This window comes from Aulonocara stuartgranti, assembly GCF_965226115.1.
Source record: "Aulonocara stuartgranti genome assembly, chromosome: 20".
In the NCBI taxonomy this organism is placed as follows: Eukaryota; Metazoa; Chordata; class Actinopteri; order Cichliformes; family Cichlidae; genus Aulonocara; species Aulonocara stuartgranti.
This window is the reverse complement of record NC_138956.1, coordinates 19562531-19586333: the sequence shown is the minus strand read 5'-3', so window position 1 is coordinate 19586333 and position 23803 is coordinate 19562531. Positions and strand designations below refer to the sequence as shown.

At 41.8% G+C, this 23803-nt stretch overlaps 2 protein-coding genes across 2 annotated transcripts in view; one reads left to right on the top strand and one right to left on the bottom strand.

Annotated features, from left to right (window-relative positions):
• The window catches only part of asxl1 (ASXL transcriptional regulator 1), a 267754-nt gene that overhangs the window by 30542 nt on the left and 213409 nt on the right, over window positions 1-23803 (bottom strand). The window lies entirely within an intron of this gene.
• Window positions 1264-18587, top strand: LOC309696919 (zinc finger protein PLAGL2-like). Its single transcript, XM_082518446.1, has 2 exons — window positions 1264-1788; window positions 13793-18587. Exon 2 carries the CDS (start codon window positions 14184-14186, stop codon window positions 15483-15485), a length of 1302 nt encoding a protein of 433 aa, XP_082374572.1. The 5' UTR covers window positions 1264-1788; window positions 13793-14183; the 3' UTR covers window positions 15486-18587.

Here is a 23803-nt window from a genome sequence, read left to right as displayed (position 1 = left end):
ACTGCAGTCCCTGGATCACTGAATCATCAGGATGTACTCTCAGCTCACTCTCATCCCTTTGGACACTCACCCGGCCAACATTGCCTCCCCCCTAGGCATTCCGGTTACATCTCCTCCTGTCTCCTTACCACAGTATCACTTCTAAGCTCTCTTTCCCTCTGTTTCAGAGACCCCTTTTTAAGTTTCATGCACCACGCATAATTCCTTTGTGTACAGTTTTCACTTGTGTTAATAAAGTCACATTAACCTAATCCCTGCTGTCCTGTCTGAGTCTGCATTTGGATTCACATTTACATACTGGCCTCGGCTTGCCTTGACAGCCTCCCCTGACACCACACCCTGAGCCCACTGCTCCACTCCTCCCCTGCAGCTGAGCCACCAACCACACCCTGCCACAAGGTTCATGATAAATCTAATTTCATTCTATGTTAAATTTCAACCAAAACCTTTGCTGACATACCTCTTTTAGCCCAATTGATCAGTTCAATATTAACCCTTTAGAGCCGGTCAGAGCGGGCACGCTCTGTGATGAAGTGATAGTTAGGGCTCTTCTCCATACAGTAGTATTTGCTCCTCCATACAAGTATAAGGGCTACTTCAAGTTTAGATCTGTCAGCACTATTTTGCTATAGTGAGAACAAGAACCTAAATTGTACATTAAAGTGACTGAAGTAGCTAGCACATTTGGTTTCTAGTAATGTCCACATTAATACATTTTTGTTTGAAAGCGCATCTTTTTCTCTCCGTTTTGGCCTTCCCTCCACACTGAGACTGCGTTTTTGGTCAAGGCAAACAGGGCTTTTTGAAAATGCTCTCCAAAGTGCATACATTTGAAAACAGCGTTTTCACGTCGCAGTGTGGACTGCGAAAACGCGGAGGCTTTCGAAAACGATGATGAATTTTAGTCATACGATGCAGTCATGTGACCAATTAAACTAAGATGGCGGAGGCAGTTGTTTTGTTTGATCTCAACTTTGACAACCCTATTAAAGATTAATATCAGTTCGTACATGCTCCACATAGCTTTTCTTCAAATTCTTTAATTCTCACTTGCTTTTGCAACTTTGTACTTTTGTGTTACTGGCAGCAACAACTCCACATCATTGTCAGTCTATTTAAAAAGTTGTTGGAGATCTTGTCAAAATTGATGGAATTATAAATAGATATAAGCATTGTCAAAGTTTCATGCACCGTGCAATACTACATGGAAAGCATCTGAGTGGCAACAGCTAATTTTTCAACATGACTATGATACCAAAACCAGTGGCAATACAGTAAAACCATACCTAGATAAAAAACAAAACAAAAAACACTACAAAAACAGTAGAACACTTCGAATTGGCGTCCAAGAGCCCTGACCAGTGAACTGTCCACTGTGGGCAACTGCTCACAGTAGCCCCACATGGGCACCAACAGGGCATTTTGCTGGGGCAATATTTAAATGATTCCTATTTTTAGGACTGAAGATTGTGCCAACTATGGTCTAACAATGATGCGTAGTTTAAAAGTAACAAACTCAGGAACACTGCTCAGTGAGTTCTACGTTTAAATTGTCAACAGTGGTCACATCAAAAGCAGCGCGATTCTGAATCTCCGTGTGTGTGTGTTCACAGCCCGTTTTCTACAGTTCTAAATCCGTGTGACGTCACTCTCCCAGAATGCCTGGCTTCCAGCGCGGCGCCCAGCAGTCAAGGCCCGAAGTCCAACAAACACCTTTAAACTTGTTGCAAAATGTCGACATGGAGTCGGAGCGGAGGCTGGACGGAGAGGTGGACCTAGGCTCTGTCGGTAAGTACCACCGATCCCTCGTCTGATCGGCCGAGCTGGAGTTTAACGCTGCTGGGCAAAGTATGTGAGTTAGCTCCTGCGAGACAAACTCCGACGCAAGTTAGTGAAGCGTTCATCTTTTGTTGTTTAATCAGCTTGTTGGCTCGGTTAATATCGGGACTTCATCCTTAGTTGCACTGACACCAGTCTGTGGATGTCCCTGATATAAAGCACGTGTATTATAGACCCAATAAACATGGTAATACACAAGTACTAAACCTGATTTCACATCCACTGCCGAATGTTGTAAACGCAGGCAGGCTAGCGGTCATATTTAGCCCGATGTGGTAATGACCCTGTCCACCCGCCCCCCGCCCCCCCCACTCTTGTCAGTCCACAAAGCTGCGTGGGCTCAGTTTCCCGGCGCTCGTCAACTCATCAGTTTGGCTCCTTCACCAGGAAGGTACTTAGTAGTTGAGTTCAGGAACTGAAAGTTATTAGGCAGAAATTAATTTGATTGCAGCTCAATACTTAGGACCCACAAGATGGCACTGCGATATCCCGGCGCTACTTTTCGTGTCAGCTTCATTCAGTGCCTCTGTCCAAGTTAGAAGAACGGGGACCTCGTGTTCAGCGAGCATCGTGGAAAAGCACCAACTTTCTCCCAGTCACAGTGTCAGCTAAACAAGTGAAACTGAGCGAGAGCTATGAAAATAAACATTGGTGAATTCTAACGCTTTAAAAATATATTTACCAACAACATTATTGAAAGTGAACACACATTTTTATACATGGGAATAAAATATTTAGTCTAACATCACGGTTTAAATGCTTTAAATGGAAACAAAAAACCGTGACTTATTCTCTGCACAGAGTAAAAGCAGTTAGCCCAGCACCAAAGCCTGCTCGTGAATTTGTATGTGTGAAGTGAACTTAATGATGCACTTGACAGTAAAACTGCATGTACTAACTAGAGAAGTTATATAGCAAACGTTTGGTTATTACTAACGGGCCCAAACATGTAAACGCACACGCAGTGGCCACTGGTTTAGGCTGATGGAGATGACTGATCACAGGCTTTGACCCCATAGCCACATTTCCAAACACGCTCACAAATGTGAATGTGAGAATAACATAAAAAGAATAATCTGTGAGCTTCCTAATAAGTCACAAGTAGCAGCCATAATCACTTTTACATCAACACATTGCGAGTAGTAGGGCTCCATGATTATGGCCAAAACGATTATCACAACTATTTTTATCAGTACTTCGATTGCAGTTATTTTTGACAATTACTCATTGAATTTGGTGACAAAAATGTTTTTATTTCCATGTCATAAACACTGCATTCACATTTTTCATTTTTGCAGAAATCTTTGCATCAAAATAAAGCAATTCCTGTTCATTTAAACAAATTGAGTGCATCTCATAGAAGAAAAAAAGTATAAATGAAAAGATTTTACAGTACAATACAATACAATACAGTTTTATTTATATAGAACATTTAAAAACCCGAAGGCACACCAAAGTGCTTCACAGTAATATGGAGAGTCAGCATGAGTCAATAACAGGGTACAAATCGGGCACTAGCACAGACAGGATAGAGGCACTAACAGACCAGAAGAGTTAGATAAATACAAAATCTGCTAAGAAGACAAAAACAGCAGTAAAATGAATAATAAAATAATAAATTTAATACAATTTAATAAAAGATTTAAAAGTTTAAAATTTAAAAGATTTAAAAGGGTATTAACTGGTCAGGAAAGCCAAGTCAAATAGATATGCTTTCATTTAAAGGATTGGATAGAGTCCAAGGCTCGAATAGAAGCAGGGAGGCTATTCCAAAGGTTGGGTGCAGCTGAAGCAAAGGCACGATCGCCTCTGGTCTTCAGTCTAAACTTAGGTTGGGCCAGGAGTAATTGACCTGATGATCTTAATGCACGACAAGGAGTGTACAGTGTACAGTGAGGTAGCTGGGCGCATTTTACCCAAATGCAATCAGGATAGCACACCTTTCACTTTGATCTTGTCGCACTGTTTTTCTTGGTCTTCATGCATTCATACTGCACTTTATTGTGTGTTTTCAGGGGGTTGTTGTTGTTGTTTTTGAATTAGTTGTCGTTTTGCAGTGCAGACAAAACTCCATAGCATGCTTTGCATATCATTTGGTCTTGCTTAGTGTCACTTTCCCAGTATGGCCACAGTATGTCTAAACAACAGATAATGATCCACATTGAGGGACAATCTCTTCAGCTTCTGCTGTGTCAGACGCGTGAATTTGGTTGTTTATCTGTCTTTGTACATAGTGTTACTCGTCCAGACTAGTCCAGGAATCTTCATGCTGCATGTTGCAGGGGACCGCTCTAATTGGCACAAGCAGGCATGTCATCAGGGGCTGTCTGAGGGAGTACTTGATTTTCTTCTGCTTTGTGTTCTGTATTTGGAACACTCATTTTTAGTATCGCTCCATCATGTCCATTTAATTGTAGAAAGCCAAAATTGTGATCAAGATTAAAATCCAACTAATTGTTGAATATTAAAAATAAACAACACCCGTCCATTCATGAATTTATTTAGGGAAATGGTCAGTAATAAATATAGTTGAGGGCAAAAAAGGATTGGTTAACTTGCTTATATTAGAGTCAGGTGATACTGAATAAGGATAGCAGTCAGCCATCATTGTCATCTTGTTTTTATCTAAAAAATTAGGTTAGTTAACCTCCAAGGACCTGGCGTCCACATATGTGGACATCACATTTTGGGTTGTCTAGACCAAAATACTTAATTTTTCTCTAGAAGGGCCTGATATCCACTTACAAGGACATTATACTGCCACTGTTCTATCAAAATTTAAAACAAATGTCCTCATATGTGGACGCCAGGTCCTTGGAGGTTAACTAACCTAAACAAAAATTTGGTAAAAAAAAAAAATCTGGTAATTCTTTGTTTTTACATTCATCAGGTCCCAATCAACCCAAATGCCAAAGAAAAATTAAAAATGCATGCCATGAAAGAGTTTGGGTCTTAGGAGGTTAAAGCCTAATCTTTGCAACACTTGTGAAACATTCACGGCATGAACAAGCACAATTTTGTAAGACCTCATTAAAGAATTGTTGATTATTTTCAAGGTGGAAAAAAAAATCAAGACTTTGAGCTTACGAATTGACAGATGTTTGTAGGGTTGCACAGGGGCGTAAAATTTCCGGTAAATTTCCGAAAAGTTTCTGGTAAATTTCCATGCTAAGTTAAGCTTGGGAATTTTGGAAATATTCCATATTGGAAACTTTCCATGGAAATAATGGGAATTATGGAAATTAATGGGAATTTAGGAGAACTAACTGGGAATATATTATTTCCAAGCATAAATATAAACAGAAATCATAAGAAAACCTCCATGCAAAATGTTTTCAACAGATATTTCAACAGATTTATTTGTAAGTACAGTAGAATAGAACACGTTTCAATAACTTGTTTCATGGATGAATAAAAACAGAAATGTTGAGTTCAATATTACCATCCCCTAACCCCGCTCATTCAAAATTGCCCCCTGTCCAAAAATCTCCACAAAGTCCCATTCAAAAGGTTAAATGAAAAATGCCACTTATCCTCCAAAACGTCCCATTAAACATGCAAATCTTCCTTCAAGCAATCCTCTTTTCTCATTTTTGCTCAGTCAATAGACTCTTCCTGGACCTCATCATCATCCAACAACATGTCCACTTCTTCAGCATCCAACTCTGAGTCTTCCTCTTCAGTGTCACTTTCCAGCCTTGTTGAGGATGGCTCTGTGTCAGGCTCAAAGAGCCGTAGGTTTGCCTGAATGCCGACCAGCTTTTCCACTCTCACATTTGTGAGCCTGTTGCGAACCTTTGTGTGGGTGTTCCCAAACGGTGACCAGTTGCGCTCGGAGGCGGCTGATGATGGTGGGATTTGGAGGAGGATGGAGGCTACAGGTGCAAGGGCCTCAGATTCACATAGTCCCTTCCACCAGGTGGCTGCAGATATGTGCTGGCATGACTGCCATATTCCATCCCCTTTCCAAAGGCCTTGCTTTGTTCGATACTTTGCCAAACTGCCTAGAACTTTGCCTTTATCGAGACCCAGGTGGTCAGACATGGCTGTAATGACCGCATAGGCACCGTTGATCTCTTCCCCAGAAAGTATGCCCTTGTCATATTTGGGGTCCAGCATGTATGCTGCATGCACTGGCTTCATGCAGAACTCTCTCCGCTGTTCCAATGACTTGACCACAGCCGTTTCCTCTCCTTTCAGTAGTAGGGGAGTGGGCAGAATTGGCTGGATTTCTTCTTTGAGTTTTGCAAAAAGGCACTGGACATCTGACAAGATGGCACCATCCCCCTCTATCTTCGCTATTGCTGCTGCAATAGGTTTGAGGGTTTTCCGACTGCTAGATACTCTTTCCCAGAACACATCATCCAAGATGACCTTCTTGATGTCACTGTCGATGCCTACAGACTGGGATATGGCCATCTCTTGCAGAGACTCCTTTCCCTCCAGAAGGCTGTCAAACATGATAACAACACCACCCCATCGCGTTATGCTGGGAAGCTTCAGTGTAGTACTCTTGTTCTTTTCCTTTTGCTTTGACAGAAATGTAGCGGATGTTACTTGTTTGCCTTTAACATATTTCAGAACTTGCTTCACTCTCTTATTCAGAGTGTCCATTGTTTTTAGTGCCATTATGTCTTTTAGGAGAAGGTTTAGTGTATGGGCAGCACAGCCAATAGTAGTTATATGTGGGTAGGTCTCCTCCACATGTGCCCAGGCAACCTTCATGTTGGCTGCATTGTCAGTGACCAGTGCAAAAACCTTATCTGGTCCAAGGTCATTGATGATCACTTTTAGCTCATCTGCAATGTATTGGCCTGTGTGTCCGTTTTCCTTTGTGTCTACACTCTTGTAGAACACAGGCTGAGGAGTGGTGATTATGTAGTTAATAATTCCTTGTCCCCTGATATTGGACCATCCATCAGAGATGACTGAAATACAGTCAGCTTGGTTAATGGTCTGTTTCACCTTTTCTTGAACTCGACTGAACTCTTCATCCAGTAGATGAGTAGACAATGCATGTCTGGTTGGGGGAATGTATGCTGGTCGGAGAACATTCAAAAATCTCTTCCAGTACACATTGGATGTCAGCATCAGGGGTGAGCCAGCTGCATAGACTGCACGAGCAAAACACTCATCTGCGTTTTTCTGGCTAGTGTCATCCATAAAATCAAAGAATCCTCTGATGCCAGAGGGACCAGGAGCTGATGAGTGGGTATCTGATTCTGATACAGCTGAAACAGATTCATTTTCCTCTTGAGTGGAACTCCTGGCTGCTGCATGTGTTGGGCCTTGAGGAATTTTTTTGCACTTTGCAATGTGCTGCTGCATTTTTGTGGCATTCTTCACGTACGTCTTATCACAATACTTACACATATATACAGATTTCCCTTGTACATTAGCTGGTGTAAAATGTCTCCACACATCAGATGGCGCACATGGCATTTTTCTGTAAAATAAAACAAGAGCTTGTAAAAATGCTAATGCAATGCAAGAGATCGTAATAATACAATTGCAATATGATAATAAACAGATATAAATAGTAAGGCTAGCTAAACAACTGGAATGATCTTCAAAACAAAACAGCCAAATGAGGAAGCTAGCATCTTCTTTATGTTATACTAGCTATGGCTTATTTAGCATCTAACAGATGCTAGCATTTTATTTAGCATCTTATCAGATTGCTATCTACCAGATTAATACATTTTATGTGATATTCACAATTTAAACATTTAATGAATATATTTTCCCATAATATCATCAAAACTTACCTCACTTGTTAAGTCCACAGGCTCAAATGTGTGCCTTTAATACTCTTTGTCCTTCAGGCTCAAAAGTGTGGTCCATGTGTACATGTGATGGAGGCATGCACAGTGCCAGTAGGTGGTCTCAATAGCCATGCAGCAAGCTTGTGCTCTGTACATGTGATTAAGGAATGGTATGGATATTCAAGTGTATTTGAATTGCATTTGTTTGTTTTTGTCAATATTATGCTAAAATATACTTTGCTGAATTATATTTAAGTTCCCTAAGAAGAGCCATCCTTCAATTTTGAAAATTCCCACTTTATTCCCATAAATTCCCGTTAATTCCCATGGAAAGTTTCCATCTTTGAAAATTCCGGGAATTTTGCAACCCTACAGTAGATGTTTGACATCCTTGTGCTCTCTGTCCCTTTTGGTAATTGGAGTCTACCTCAATTTCTTCTCTACCTGAGCACTCAAAGTGCTTTATACAACATGTCTCATACACTCATTTATATAAGCACTTTTTTCTATGCTTAAGTGGTTTCTATCCAACATTCACAGAGATTCATAGAGAGACACATTAGCTGGCTTCCTTTCTGTACAAAAATGTTATTTATCTAATCTAATTTTTCTGTGCCTCACTTTCTCTGTGCCTAACCACCTAATTGAGTCACTCCATCTCAAATAAATTTGGGCTGTTTGCTCAACCATCTCCAATTTGCATAAACATTTTGTGGTACAAAAACTTTAACTTTCCACTTGGGCTGCAACGATTCATCAGCATAATCGATGACATCAATTAGGGCTGCACGATTTTGCATAAAATGAGAATCACGATTTTTTGGCTTAGAATTGAGATCACGATTCTCTCACGATTTTCTTTTCCAGTATAAATATTTATTGCATTTATTAACTGCACATCAACTTCGTAACAGTTGAGACTGAACATAAAAACAATAAATAAACATAAAAACAACAAATGTCTCACGTTTTGTTGTTGCCGCAAAATGTTGTACTGCTTGAAATTCCGTCTCCACCGTTGCTCGACACTGCGTGTATAGAGCAGGTAGTGCAACTATCCGGTTGTTCAGTCTGACGTCACTAGCCGTGTCTGGGTCTAAACTCCGCTGCAGGTCCATATATCAAACGATCACTATGGCATTACTGAGAGTTGAAAAACTGTCTAAAGTCTTTCATCTTTAATAAAATGATCAGCGTTCTGCTCTACCAGGTGTAACAATTGAGTTTAACATCCAGGCATCCATGAAAACCGAATTTATGACATTTAACGGAGTTAGAAGTTAGCAGGGAGTTAGCTCGCTAGCTTCTATCTAAATACAATATAGCATGTCCTGACTGCGGGGTTTTGGAAACAAATTAAAACGTGCAGCTCTGCTATCACTTCCAGCATAAATGAAGACAGAAAACTAAACAGCAGTGACGTTTGTAGGGTTACTGAAGTTGGGCTAGCTGGTATATAATGATGTGCTATGTGACCGCTAGCGACACAGCTATGTTAGCATAATATGAACAAGCTAACCTTTTTTCCACTCGATAAAAGTTAACGTGAGTGTTCTCGGTGGTCAGAAACAAATGTAATCGCATGGCAGGATGCTGTAAAAGGACCAAACTTCAGCCAGGAGAACAACTGAGATAATCCATCCACAATACGAGGTTAGTCATTCATATACTGCTGCATGGGCTGGGCTGTAGTTACATCCTAGGGTTTTAAAAACTGAGCTTAAATAAATGATTAGCGGTAATAAAAGCCGAGGGAGGTCAACAGGGATCACTGACTGTTTTAGGAGCTTTTTGAGATCAAATAGAAGAAAATACAAAACATTAAACATGTTAACAACACAAAAGCCATATTAAACGCAGACTACTTTAGACCCGGAAGTAGGATTCGTCGCGTCATCACTGAACAACCGGATAGAAAAATAGTTGCGGGACGGCACTGTGTAGCATTTGTCTAGGGTGTTGATCATTTTCCTAAATCCCTCGTTTTGCACAGTGTTGATGGGAGCCATATCTTTGGTCAGGTGATAAGTGATAGCCTCCGTAATTTCTTTGTGCCTGCGGGAGTTCGACGGGTATAGGGAAGCTAGAGCTGGGCGATAGAACGATAACGATATGTATCGCGATATAACTTTTACTCGATAGAGAAATTAAGCTATCGCGATAGACTTCGCCGCTCTTGTCCTCTTAAAATAAAATTTTTTTTTTAAAAAAGGTCAGCCAATCCAAACTAAGTAGCGCAGAGCCGAACCAATCACAGCCGCAGCGTCACGTCGCGTGACTTGTTACGTACAGCACAAGTGCCAAGCCGCACGTGTGTTTGTTTGGGAAGCAGCCAGCGGGTAATGGAGGAAATGAGTGTGCCGACTAGAAAAATCAACCGAGCGTGACCGAAGAGAAAACAGATGATGGTTCCAATGCCGGAGAGATTGTCGAACGGAAGAGCCATAGAAGCTCCGTAGTGTGAAGGTATTTCGGCTATTTCAAGTCTGACAAAAAACAGAGTAGCTGCACTGTAAATGTGCCGAAAGCAAGTCTGGAAATACAATAAACTGGTGCATGCGTCACACTGTGCGCCACGTTATTGTTTCGGTGAAATGAATTTCTACAATACTGTTAATTCTACTCTCTGCAGTGTTTAAATGCTTACATATACACAGTTACTGTCCATCCACACATACGACTCGGGTCTGCTTCTATGCCCCAGCTTTGTTTACTTTTTCCCACCGAGGCTTCTAGACTTCTGATTGGCCAACATTTCTGCACGGTTAGGAATCTAGCGCCACCTGCTGCTTTGGCATGTTCATAGCAGCGTTTTCCTTCATTTCTGCCTTTATGTGTGGACGGGATTATTTTTTAAAACGAAAACGGAAAATCTCCGTTTTCAAAAACACCCGTGTACGTGTGGACGTAGCCTCAGTCTCTGACTGGAAGCGCTAATTCGTCATTCGGCTTTTGTCAGACTAAAGTAACTGTTAAAACTGTTTGAAAAGCTAAGCTATACAACAAGGAGAGATTGAGAATTTCCTTTTAGTTCTCAGTTTATTTGATACTGACAAAAGTTAGTTTTGTCTGTTCTTCTGTAAAACAAACTAAGATTTATTTTTAGAATTAATATTTTGTTTCTAAGTGGAATTGACAATTTAGTAGTCTGTTTCGTTTGTTCTATTTTGAAACTTAAACGCTTTAGCGGCTGCCTTTTGTGTAGTTTGCAATATTTGCCTTTATTTATCTGAAAAAGTCTCATGTTCCTTAAGTACATCTACCCTGTTGAACTTATTATGGGAAATAAATATTTAAATAAAAACAAGCTGCTGATTATTTCACATTTTACTTGTGAGCAACGGCACATTTAAATCTTACAAATATAGTTATTTGGCTTATATCGTGATAGATATCGTTATTGCCTGAAATGAAAAAAACATATCATGATATGAAAAAATCTCATATCGCCCAGCTTTAAGGGAAGCGCTGTATAAGGTTACCGATATTGATGTTTGGGTGGTTGACCGGGACGGATTTTCTCCTGTCACTTTCTCGTCATCCCTGACGTGCTCTCCGTTGTTTTTTTCCCTGCTAATTTTAGCATCACACGGCACAGCTTCTGTATCACGTGGTATAAGGCTCCGCCCTTGTCATTTGTTGAGCAGGAAGAGTGAGCGCTTGTTTTCATGCAGAGTACGTCCCGGATCAAAATGCGGTACAGTCGTCGTCGTCTTTTTTAAAAAAAATTTTTTTTATCGTTGTATGAATCGAGATCGCGATTTTCTAACGATTAATCGTGCAGCCCTAACATCAATTATAAAAATTTATCGACACAGAATTTGCTCCTGTCCATTTCTTCAATTAGTCCCAAGTTGAGGTCGCCCCCAAGAACAAGTGATATATTACATTGTTACATTATGAATGTACTGTGAGTATAATAATACTAATGGAAATGAGTAAGGGTAGCACAGTGGCACTGTGGTTTGCACTGTTACACCAAGAGGTGTGAGGCAACAGTGAGTTCAATTCCACCATCAAGCCAGGGTCTTTCTGTGTGGAGTTTGCATGTTCTTCCCATGTTTGCATGGGTTCTTTCCGGGCGCTCCGGCTTCCTCTCACAGTCCAAAGACATGCAGTTAGTGGGGATAGGTTAACTGGAAGCTCTAAATTGCCCATAGGTGTGAGTGTGAGTGGTTGTGTGTCTCTATCTGTTAACCCTACGGATGCCTGGCGACCTGTCCAGGGAGTACCCTTCCTCTCTAGGACAGCTGGAATAGGCTTCAGCCCCCCTGCGACCCTGGCAAGGATAAGTGGAAGAGAATAGATGGATGGAGCATGTACGTACTTGTCTGTGAGGCTATAGTGGATGTGCTGACACTGAGTGCGTGTGTGTGTGATTGTGCCATGCCGATGTGTAAAAATCAGGGGGGTGGTTTGTGACTGTGTAGGAAAACAGGTGATCGGTGCAGTGAAAGAAGTAAGAAAACCATGGAAAAGGAGGGAGGGATGAAAGAGAAAACTTGAACGAAAACAAAAACATTGTAATGAAATATCCCTAAGATGTCAGTGTAGGTTCTTAGTCATCCAGGTCACAGTGGTCATGGTAGACTACCACGACGTGAATTTGTCTGAAAACCTCACGTGGGCATGCAACTAGGGCCGCAGTGATTCATCGGGTATTTCGAATAATTTAATTATAAAAAAAATTTAGACACAAATTCTTTGCTTTGATACTTTGTGAACTCAGCTTGAGTGAAAGAAAATGTGTTTCTCGTGTTCAAAACACTAGCGCTGTTCCCGTAATCACCATTAAAACCTTTGCTGGCAGAAACTAACCAAGTTCTTCATCAAAGCACCTGATCAACAAACTCCGACATGAAGACAAGCAAACTTTGTAGCTGTTCCATCCACCGCTCTTTGTTTTACACAGAGAAAAATCTGCAGTGAGCATCCAGAAGATGCATTAAGATATGCAGATAAACTCTTAATGTGGTCTGATACATGTTTGCTGAAGGCTGATGTCAGCCGTCTTATTGTGGAAGCAAACGGGCAAAAAATGGGGCACGGCGTGTAATTTATTTCAAGGTTTTCATGTCTTTTTTTTTTTTTTTTCCAGATTGAAAATGAAATAATATAAAATACTATCTCAGTTAAATTGTGTTCATATACACACTGACCTGAGTGATTTTAGGTTGGACAGTAAATATTAATGTCTACTCTATCATAACGTCTTGTTTTCAACAGCACAGAAACATTGCATCAAAGCACAGGGCAAACTTCAGAATGCTGATATGCTTGCTTCTCTTCATTGGAGCTACCACATTCTCCTTTAAGGGCTTACAGACACAAACTCACTCATTCACTTGTACACTTAAACACACAGAAATAAACAAAAGTCAAAAAGGCCTTCCAAAAAGACAGAGTAAAGATGCATTTTGTTTAGATTGCATGTTTATTTAGTTTTCTTTGACATTGACTTAAACCTCGTGCATTCTCCCAAGTAGTAATAAATATATTAAAAATAAGGCTTTTATGAAACCCCTGAATAAAAAAATTTCTTCTTGAAAATTTACAGTTCAGTATTTAATATTACATAAAATAAACCATATACACGTGTCTTTGAATGGCAAAGATGCAGAAATGTCTGCATGGCTAGATGCAGCAGTGCTTGTTCCGGCTGACTAGAGCCTCCTTGCTGGGTGTCTCCCTCTGCTCGCTCACTGCGTTTGTGTCTAGTCTATGCGCTATCACTATGTGTTCTCTAATAAAGGTGAACCCTCAAACCTTCTTCTACTGGCAGCTCATGTCTAAACTGTTTCTCCTTTGGCACAAATAATTTACCTGTTTTTGTGTTCTGAAACTATTAAAATTCTGGCACAGTAAAGAAAGACAAATGCCAATGTCATGTATATGATTACCTCACTGCATACACGAGTAGGCATGTATCAGCTAAACAGAAAACAGTTTTAATTGCTTTGATAACTCTGTGCATGCGTGTGTACAAACGAGAACAGTAGTCTAATAACTTAACAGTTGTAGCTTTAAGTGTTTGAGCTCTGAGAGAACCATCTTTTGGTGATATAGTGGTACTATTACTATTATTGTTGTTGTTGTAGTTGTCATGTGACGTCTGCAGCACGCCATCTAAGCCCAGAGGTTTCATGTGAACACACTGACGCATTTTCCTGCACTTTTCTGTTTTGCAGGTCTGTGAAGATGCCGGGCTTCCTGTCATTCAGCTACTGAATGCTAAATTAGACTGCAGGCCAACACAAGAACATTTCTCAGGAAACACACAGACCCAGTCTCAGCTTCCAAAGCTCCTCATCACAACAGCCCTTTTGGGGTTGCTATGGCAGCTGCTGTCACAGAAACCAAGTGCTGGACACAGGCTTGCCCCAGTAAGGCAGGACAGACCTCTAGTCATTGCTGCAAGAGACCGTCAGACAGCACTTAGCATTTATCGTGCACTTTAACAAACGATCCGAACTCCGTGGGCTGATAGTACCGTCTCCTCATGAGTTTTGTGTTTATCAGCGCAGGCTCGTGGCCAGAGTCCCTGAGCAGCAAAGCCGAAACCCACCATTGTATTAGACCATGTTCCACCAGCAAGACCATCTAAAGAGCCAGCCACAGGAGAGCCATCCTGCCGTTCGGCAGCTTTTTCACTGCCAGGACTGTGGGAAGCAGTACAACACCCAGCTAGGTTACAGACGCCACCTCGTGGCAGCTCACAGTGCTGCAGCAGCCCTGCCCTGCTCAGATGTCGCTCCTTCCCTGCTGGAGCACCTGGGTGGCCATATTGACAGGCCTCCACCGTCAGAGGGAAGCATTAATGTTGTGGTGCCAGTAAGAGAGAGGAAGTACTCCTGTGAGAGATGCGACCGCCGTTTTTACACACGTAAGGATGTGCGCCGTCATGCGGTGGTGCACACAGGACGCCGTGACTTCCTGTGTCCGCGCTGTGCCCAACGCTTTGGCCGCAGAGACCACCTGACTCGCCATTTGAAGAAGAGCCATGCCCAGGAGACGGGGTTGATGCCACCCTGCAGTTCCAGCACTCCTGTGGCTACACCGAGCCCCTCCACTATGTGCCCAGTAAAAGAGGAGCCCAGCCCAGTCACCACTGAGATGGCCTCTGTCTCCAAGGAGCCCATCGAGTCTTTTTCCAGGGAAATGTACTCCTCGTACCACATGGCCAGTCCTGTCCCTGGCATGGGCCAACCTCATGGCCTTATTCAAGGCTCCTTGTCCTCGAGCATGGGTGTGGCTCGCCACATGCCCGCTCAGTCTTCCCAACCCCACCATCATCACCTGGCACCATCGGCATCTCCGCAGCAGCAGCATTACAGCAACATGCCACGGTACCAGCACCACGGCTCTACCTCATATCCTCGTGGCGACGTGGACAGCTTCCTGCTGGACCTGCAGAGTGCCCCCGCGCCTCACCTGAGTGCAGTAAACTCCTCTACCTCTACTTCTGCTTCCCCTCAGAGGGACGTTCTGGCTGAAGGGGTGAGTGCTGGTGGTGACCCACACTTGATGTCCAGGAGCCCTGCTGTGCCCTCAGCTGAGTTGTCCTGCACCACTAACATGGACCTGGGACCCCTGCTGAGCTTCTTACCTTTCAGCCTGCCACCGTACAGCCCTCACATGGGGATGGGAAGCTTAGTGATGAGCTATCCAACTACCACCACCACCACCGCGTGCTCTCCATCCTCTTCCACCGGGCTGTCCTCCCAGGCTCCAGGGCCGTTCACCTTCTTCCAGTCTCCGCAGGCTAATGCACCACAGGGCCCTGGGCCCCACAACCACACCCAACTACCTCAGGCATACAGCAGTCCTGCTATGAGCACATCCACTTCCCTACCTCATTACTACCAGGCCTTTCAGCAGTAAGCAGCTGTCCCCGCGCAGTGCTCGATGTCTTTGTTCATGAAAATAGTCAAATTAAGGAACGGCGTCTTTACTGTAAAACAGATGTCTTGTTTTAGATATTGTTGAACGCAACAAATCACCTCAGCAGTATTACCTCATTATTTAAAGTAAGCTTGAATGTTTAAGAAGGTGTAGATGTTTTAACTGCAACCAAAATATACTTGTACTTCTCCATCTAGAAACAGTAGATGCACTTCATATGGGTGCTGCTCATTGCTCTCACTGAGCCTGTCATCTGTGAGAAACGGACACCTTCCTTACTCAGGTGGATGTGAAAACATTGGCGCATTACAGAGAGCGAGCACTACCGAAAAGACTAAGCCTCAGAGCACCTGTTTGTTTGACATTTGGATCAGCTTCCTGTCAATGCCGTGCATCATCCATACGATGTATCCACATGTTATTGTCTTTCAAAATGAAGCGTATTTTGTCTGCTTCAAGTTTCAGCAACCCTGTACAAATGTCTGTCAGATCAAACATCTCATCCATCTTACTGGAAATGAAGCACAAATGAAATACAATGAGCTTTGTGACCATTAACACAGTCCCTTTTTAGAAGCTTAGGGACATTTAGTCATAAATCTTTTATTTTTTATTTTCACCGAAGACATGCCAAAACACATGGGGGGGGCTGCTCCACTGTTACCGATGGGGAAACAGGTTTCGAAATGTTCTGACTCTGAACCGGAATATTTGACACAATAGGAACTGATAAGACAAAGTTTCCTTAGAGCAAAATGAACTCATTGTGCAGTACTACCTGTTTTGTTCCAAATATTTCTGTTTTTGAGTTGCAGCAATGGATTACCTGTAAAGAGCAACTGGGTGAATCACAGTTTGCTCTCCAGCTATTCAGTTTCTTAAACCATCTCGGAGTCCAGGTTGCTGGAGCCTGTCCCAGAGGGGCTGAAAAGTGGCCTCCACTCTGGACAGACTAGCAGGGAGAAACAAAATATGGACATTTAGGAGGCTGAAATACATTACTGGGGTGTCATTTAACGGCCAGTATGAACAGGATGCAGTATTACAGAGAAAAATCTGTTACTTTCATATTTATGGGGAATATTTAAACAAACCACTGGATCCCATGTTTTCTAGGTTTGGGTGTGTTTTTTCAAGTCAGCTTAATATTATTTTTCTCATTGGCGGCTGCTGCTGCAATGACCACAGCATGACGAGAAACCTTTTAAATGTACACATGTGAATCAAGGGATTGCTGGAAATGGTAGAAAGTATTGGTTGGACGGTGGCCGCCCTGGCTTCGTGACCTGACGTGGGGCCGCTGGGAACTGATTTAAGCAGAAGGAAGCTTCACATTCCACCCTGTTACCTGTGTTTTCTTTTTTCTGAACTGGACCACTGGATGTGAGCACTGTTAGAACCGAGCACGAACATCCACGTGGAGCATTTCTACCCATTTCACTGTTGCTATTAACACCGTTCTTCAGTGGCTGTGGTGCTGGACTCTGAATCTGATAAAATTAGCACTATAAGCACCCTCATCCCTCTTGTCCTGGTCTCACCTTTGCTGCTGATACACGGGGAAGCAGCTAAAGAGTGGATGGTGTCACAGGAAAACAAGAAGCCTCCAGTAACAGACCCAGTTACCTGACATTCACCCAATGTGTCAGGGCTGGTGGAATGGTTTTAAGTCTTCAACTGGTGTGAAGTGACTGATGTGATCTTTAGAGAGGGAGTCATTTAGATGACTCTTTCCTCAACCTTCATTCATAAACCCCTCTAATTAGAACTGTGCCAGGCTTCACATTGTCTTAAAATGCTACTGTTGTGCCTCTCTAAGAGTGTCTAATCTCGTGACTGGGTTGAAGCACTTAGGACAATTCTCAAAAAGTTTGAATTTGATGTGTACCTCAGACCTGGAACTGTGGCTTTCTGCTTTATTTCTGTTTGCTTTTAGTTGTTTGGACTCTTTTGGTGCCATTATATTGAAACTTTAAAGGTAGATTTGTTCTTTATGTAGTTGCAGACATAATTCAAACCTTCTACCTCTACATTGTCACGTAACTTTTGCAGCAATCATTAGAAATTGTTTTAACATGAAGCAGTTTTTAGCACTGAAGAAGGGGAATTATTCAGAAGTCATTCTGACGGCCTGCGTATACACGTGGGCTTGAGTGCTATATTGGAGAGTCATTTCTGTACTTGCCTTTAATGATATTTCTACTTATTTACTACCTCAGATGAGACGGGAAACTGTCCATCTAACTGCAGAGAAATTTCTCTGTGTAGTTTTATTTTTGTCACAAGCACATGTACTTTGTAGTTCTGTAGTTTTTATTGAAGCTAGCTGCTGCAGCTGATGCTACAGCCTGTGCGTTCACTGCTCGTGCCTCAGCCTGTTTAACACTTGTTTCGGTTAGGGATCAGGCCTCCATCTAAAGGAATTTCACAACTCTTTATTGGAATGCTGAGATGAAATTGAAGGGAGTGCTGACATGGAATATTCCAAATAAATGTTCCTACAGTGAGCGTAGCAGATTGATCAAAAATCTAATAAGTCTCCAGAACACAAAACAAAATCAACAGTCGTATGGAACTCTACATACGATACGTGTGAAGAACAATAAGCTGGACAGCCACAGAGAGGCTGTCCCAAATTTGGCATAATTGTTTGAGAATGTATGTTTGAAAAGTTTGCCAGCAAACACAGATGGTCTTCACCTGAGCTGTGACTACAACTGGTTGCACTGCTCGCTGCTCTGTCGGCCTCTGAAGCCTATCCCAGCTACCGTAGACTGAGAGGCGGGGTACACCCTGGAAAGGTAGCTTAAGCAACTATGGCAAATGTGATCAAACGCACTCCAGACTGATGGCGGAGAAGGGCAGAAACAAGGTTTCACCTCACTAATGACTGTGGTGCCTGCATTTAGCCCGGCTTTGAGAGCCAGTCCAGTGCAGGTTTAGCCACCTTAAACTTAGTTACTTTTTGCTTTAGGGATTTATATTCTAGTTTAATAGACTAGGAGACTGTGACAAGAAAAGGAGTTGTCATTTTCTAATTATCTGAACATAAAGTCATACAAAATAAAATCTTTAGATTTACACTGTCTGTGTCTATGTGCATTTTTATGTAAATCAAATTGCAAAGTTGGAGTATATGTATTTAACCAGACTTGGAGTACCTTCATGTAAGCTGTATTTGTATACAGAAACAAGGTGAATAGGATAGTAACTGTGCTGGTCTTCTGCATGCTGACGCTACCTATAGATTATTTTTAAACCAGATTTAGTTTACTTTTTATTAGTGAGTGAATTACACTTAAATACAAGCATAAGAAGGCAGAATCTGTGGCCTTAAAGCCAGAAGCTTTTCAGATATTTCTGTTAATCCCATCAAAATGTCATTTTAAAATATGACTATTGTCAATACATTAAATATTAATGTAGAGTCAAACCAACTACCAAGTGTACACTACAAGTTTGAGCCAGTATGCTTTGCATTCTGGGATGCAGCAAGGTAATATAGATGTGCCAAGATCTGTATGCGGTAACTAGCTGTGAATGATCATATAGGCTCTGTGTTCTCAAATAGTCCAGAACAAAGCACCTTCTTCCTGTATGTACCTTTGTTGCTCCCGATAAAGCAGACTAACAATTCCCAGATGGTTTGTAATGATGCATTTTGGTTTTCCCACGAGATCTCATAGTTAAAGACCTCATAGTACCATATCAGCCCTGTGTTGTGCTGTATTGCGGCTTCCCCCCCTAATTTTTAAGTACGTTTCATGACAAAAACACATACAGACACTTTCTATCTCTCTCTCTCACACACACACTCACACTCTACAAGAAGATTGTTAAATTATGCATCTGTGCATTTTAATATTTTTGAGCTGTATGTTTTGGGGGGAGGTTCTTACAGGTGCAGCATTTCTATTTGGGGCTGGAGCCTATGATAGCTGTCATAGTGACACTGACCCTAGACAAATACAAAACTAGTGAAAAACAGTCAGAAGCGACTAGGATGGGCAAAAAAAAGTTAGTGGCCCGACCTGCAAAACCGTTAGTGTTTTGAGAGTTGTCTCATTGTCGCCCCTCTAGTGCAACCAAAGCAGCTGAAACTGTTTAATAGCTCCCTCTCCTACTTAACTGACCAGATAAATATTTCAGAAATTTAACTGACTTGATGCTACATAAAATGTGTTTCTTTTATTTATGTCTGTGAAGGTTCTCAGTCATCCAGGTCATCGTAGTCAAAGGAGCTTGCAAAGAAAAGCGTCTGGACTTCTCCAGACGCTTTTCTTTGCAAGCTCCTTTGACTTTCTTTCTTTTATTTATTTATTTATTTTAGCAGTGTATAAAGAAATTAGGTAGCTCTAGACATTTGCACTATATTGTACATATTTTAAATTTTCTACATGAGTAAATGTAACTTTTGTAAAAAGCAACCAGAAGCCTCTTTGCTTTATCTGAGGATGGCATTCAGGGCTTCTAACATTTCACAAAACAAAGGCTGCTCTCACATTGTTCTTATAGTGCTGAGATTTTTCCATTACTTGGAGCAGGCCTATGTTGGAGGTCTAGAGAAGATTCCCATGAATGATCTGCTGGCACTTCATGATCATACATCCTGTCAGATCTCCATGGTGAGGATTCTGACATGTCTATCTCAGTAAATAACACATCTGGCATTTGGTGTAGGTGAATGTAGCTGTTCACAGTAATGTGGAATTGGGTCTTGTTGATTGTTAAATTAAAGCACAACACCTGTAAGCTGGTTTGTTAAATACTGTTAAAATACTGTGTGTGTGTGAAGCTGTTGTAAAACCAGTCTAATGCTAAAAATGCCAAAATACAAGCTACAGGGAGTGCAGAATTATTAGGCAAGTTGTATTTTTGAGGAATAATTTTATTATTGAACAACAACAACCATGTTCTCAATGAACCCAAAAAACTCATTAATATCAAAGCTGAATGTTTTTGGAAGTAGTTTTTAGTTTGTTTTTAGTTTTAGCTATTTTAGGGGGATATCTGTGTGTGCAGGTGACTATTACTGTGCATAATTATTAGGCAACTTAACAAAAAACAAATATATACCCATTTCAATTATTTATTTTTACCAGTGAAACCAATATAACATCTCCACATTCACAAATATACATTTCTGACATTCAAAAACAAAAGAAAAACAAATCAGCGACCAATGTAGCCACCTTTCTTTGCAAGGACACTCAAAAGCCTGCCATCCATGGATTCTGTCAGTGTTTTGATCTGTTCACCATCAACATTGCGTGCAGCAGCAACCACAGCCTCCCAGACACTGTTCAGAGAGGTGTACTGTTTTCCCTCCTTGTAAATCTCACATTTGATGATGGACCACAGGTTCTCAATGGGGTTCAGATCAGGTGAACAAGGTGGCCATGTCATTAGTTTTTCTTCTTTTATACCCTTTCTTGCCAGCCACGCTGTGGAGTACTTGGACGCGTGTGATGGAGCATTGTCCTGCATGAAAATCATGTTTTTCTTGAAGGATGCAGACTTCTTCCTGTACCACTGCTTGAAGAAGGTGTCTTCCAGAAACTGGCAGTAGGACTGGGAGTTGAGCTTGACTCCACCCTCAACCCGAAAAGGCCCCACAAGCTCATCTTTGATGATACCAGCCCAAACCAGTACTCCACCTCCACCTCGCTGGCGTCTGAGTCGGACTGGAGCTCTCTGCCCTTTACCAATCCAGCCACAGGCCCATCCATCTGGCCCATCAAGACTCACTCTCATTTCATCAGTCCATAAAACCTTAGAAAAACCAGTCTTGAGACATTTCTTGGCCCAGTCTTGACATTTCAGCTTGTGTGTCTTGTTCAGTGGTGGTCGTCTTTCAGCCTTTCTTACCTTGGCCATGTCTCTGAGTATTGCACACCTTGTGCTTTTGGGCACTCCAGTGATGTTGCAGCTCTGAAATATGGCCAAACTGGTGGCAAGTGGCATCTTGGCAGCTGCACGCTTGACTTTTCTCAGTTCATGGGCAGTTATTTTGCGCCTTGGTTTTTCCACATGCTTCTTGCGACCCTGTTGACTATTTTGAATGACACGCTTGATTGTTCGATGATCACGCTTCAGAAGCTTTGCAATTTTGAGACTGCTGCATCCCTCTGCAAGATATCTCACTATTTTTGACTTTTCTGAGCCTGTCAAGTCCTTCTTTTGACCCATTTTGCCAAAGGAAAGGAAGTTGCCTAATAATTATGTACACCTGATATAGGGTGTTGATGTCATTAGACCACACCCCTTCTCATTACAGAGATGCACATCACCCAATATGCTTATTTGGTAGTAGGCTTTCGAGCCTATACAGCTTGGAGTAAGACAACATGCATGAAGAGGATGATGTGGACAAAATACTCATTTGCCTAATAATTCTGCACTCCCTGTATTTCAGATCATTCTGATAATGATAGTAACTGTGGGTTTCTCTAGACCATAGGTGTCAAACTCTGGCACACGTAGTGATGGGCAGATGAAGCCCCATGAAGCACTGAAGCTTTTCATCCAATTGGTTCACCCCAACGCGAAGCTTCATGAAGCTTCATTTGCTCTAGCAGGACACCTACTGGACGTAAAAATAATAGCTGGCATGAATTTGAAGAGTGTGGCATTTTGCACACAGCCTGTAAATGTCAACAACAAAAGGAGTGTGTAAAACATGTATATTGTAGTGATGGCAGTATACTGTGTATATTTATAGTGGCAGTATGGGAAATGATTATTTGGAAATGCTTGAAATGGAAATGATCATTTACTGTGAGGTGAGGTGTGGTTGGGGTGTGGACAGTAGTTGTGCTTTTGTAACGTTGAGGTATGGACAGCTACACACTGAGGCTTTGAGCCTCAATCCTGCCTGTTCACATTTTATTCTGTAAAAACTAAATTTTCACTGCTTTTATGACCTTTTTAGTGGGGAGAACATAGCTAGGATTTAATGATTTAACAAATCTTTTGAATCCTTTGTCCTCCACAATGCTAAATAGCTGGGAGTCCTCAATCACCATGCTGACCAGGTCTTCATCTATTTGAGATTGTTCTCCTGAGGAAAGACAATAAAGATAAAGCACAAATATAAATATCACACACGTAACTTATAACAGTTGTATAATATTGTTATATCATTTAGTAACATTACTGCATCCTATATTATCATTGCATTTGATGGCTCACCTGGTCTTGCTCCACAATCGGTGTCCCCCTTATTCTCATGCAAAGCTCTGTAGTGCCTAAGCATGGATGAGGTGTTGTTGTTGTCATATCCCAGCTCCCTGGCACATAGCAAACACTTCACCTTGTACAAAAGTCAAGACAGCTCAACATAAATTGTATTGCACCATCAGTATCATGAAAATACATCTTCTGTAGAAATTTACATACCTTGTTGGGAGGAATAAGATCAAAATGTTCCCACACAGGGGAGGACATCCTCCTCTTCTTAGCTGGCTCCATTCTCTCCTGACTTTCCTCACTCTCATAAACCTCCAAACGGTCTCCAAACTCTCACTAACCGCAACTCTCCATCAAACACCCACATTTTTGAATGAAGTCTGAGGGGTTTATATCGCTGTCATATCTCGCGGCAAAGTTCGAACCACTTCATGAACCAGTCACGTGGTACAGCCGGGCAGCGAGGCTTCGGACGTCATCATTTTCAGCTCCTCCCATAAATGAAGCAAGCCTCGATACGCGCTTCGCGGAAACGCCCCCTCCATTACTCGACACACGCTCCGAAGCCTCGATACAGAACGTCCCATCACTAGGCACACGGGCCAAATTTGGCCCGCAGCCTAATTACATTTGGCCCGCGAAGCCATACTAAATTACTATTTGGTATGCCTACTGGTATTATACAGCTAATATATATATTGTTTAGTATTAAGCTATGCTTGTTCCATATTCAGTTTTTCAGCAAAACTTGTTTGGGTCCATAAGAAAAGATTCATTCTCATATCTGGAGGAAGATTTTTTTTTCAATAAATATTAATGTTAGCCCGCAACTTTGTTCCAGTTTTGAATTTTGGCCACTGTGTATTTGAGTTTGACACCCCTGCTCTAGACTGTCTCTGGTTGATGTTATTTCTTTTTCTAAAATATAGTACTGACGACTCATTCAAACTTACAGACTTTATGAAAAGAGCACAAAATACTGTAAGCACAAATATTTTTGTTCATGGGTAGCAGGAAGCATCAGCTAAAAGCCACGCCCCTGCTACTTCGTGCCACCAGAGGCAAGAGGACCTGGCTGCAGCAGCTGTTCTCCAATCCAGCAGGTGGCG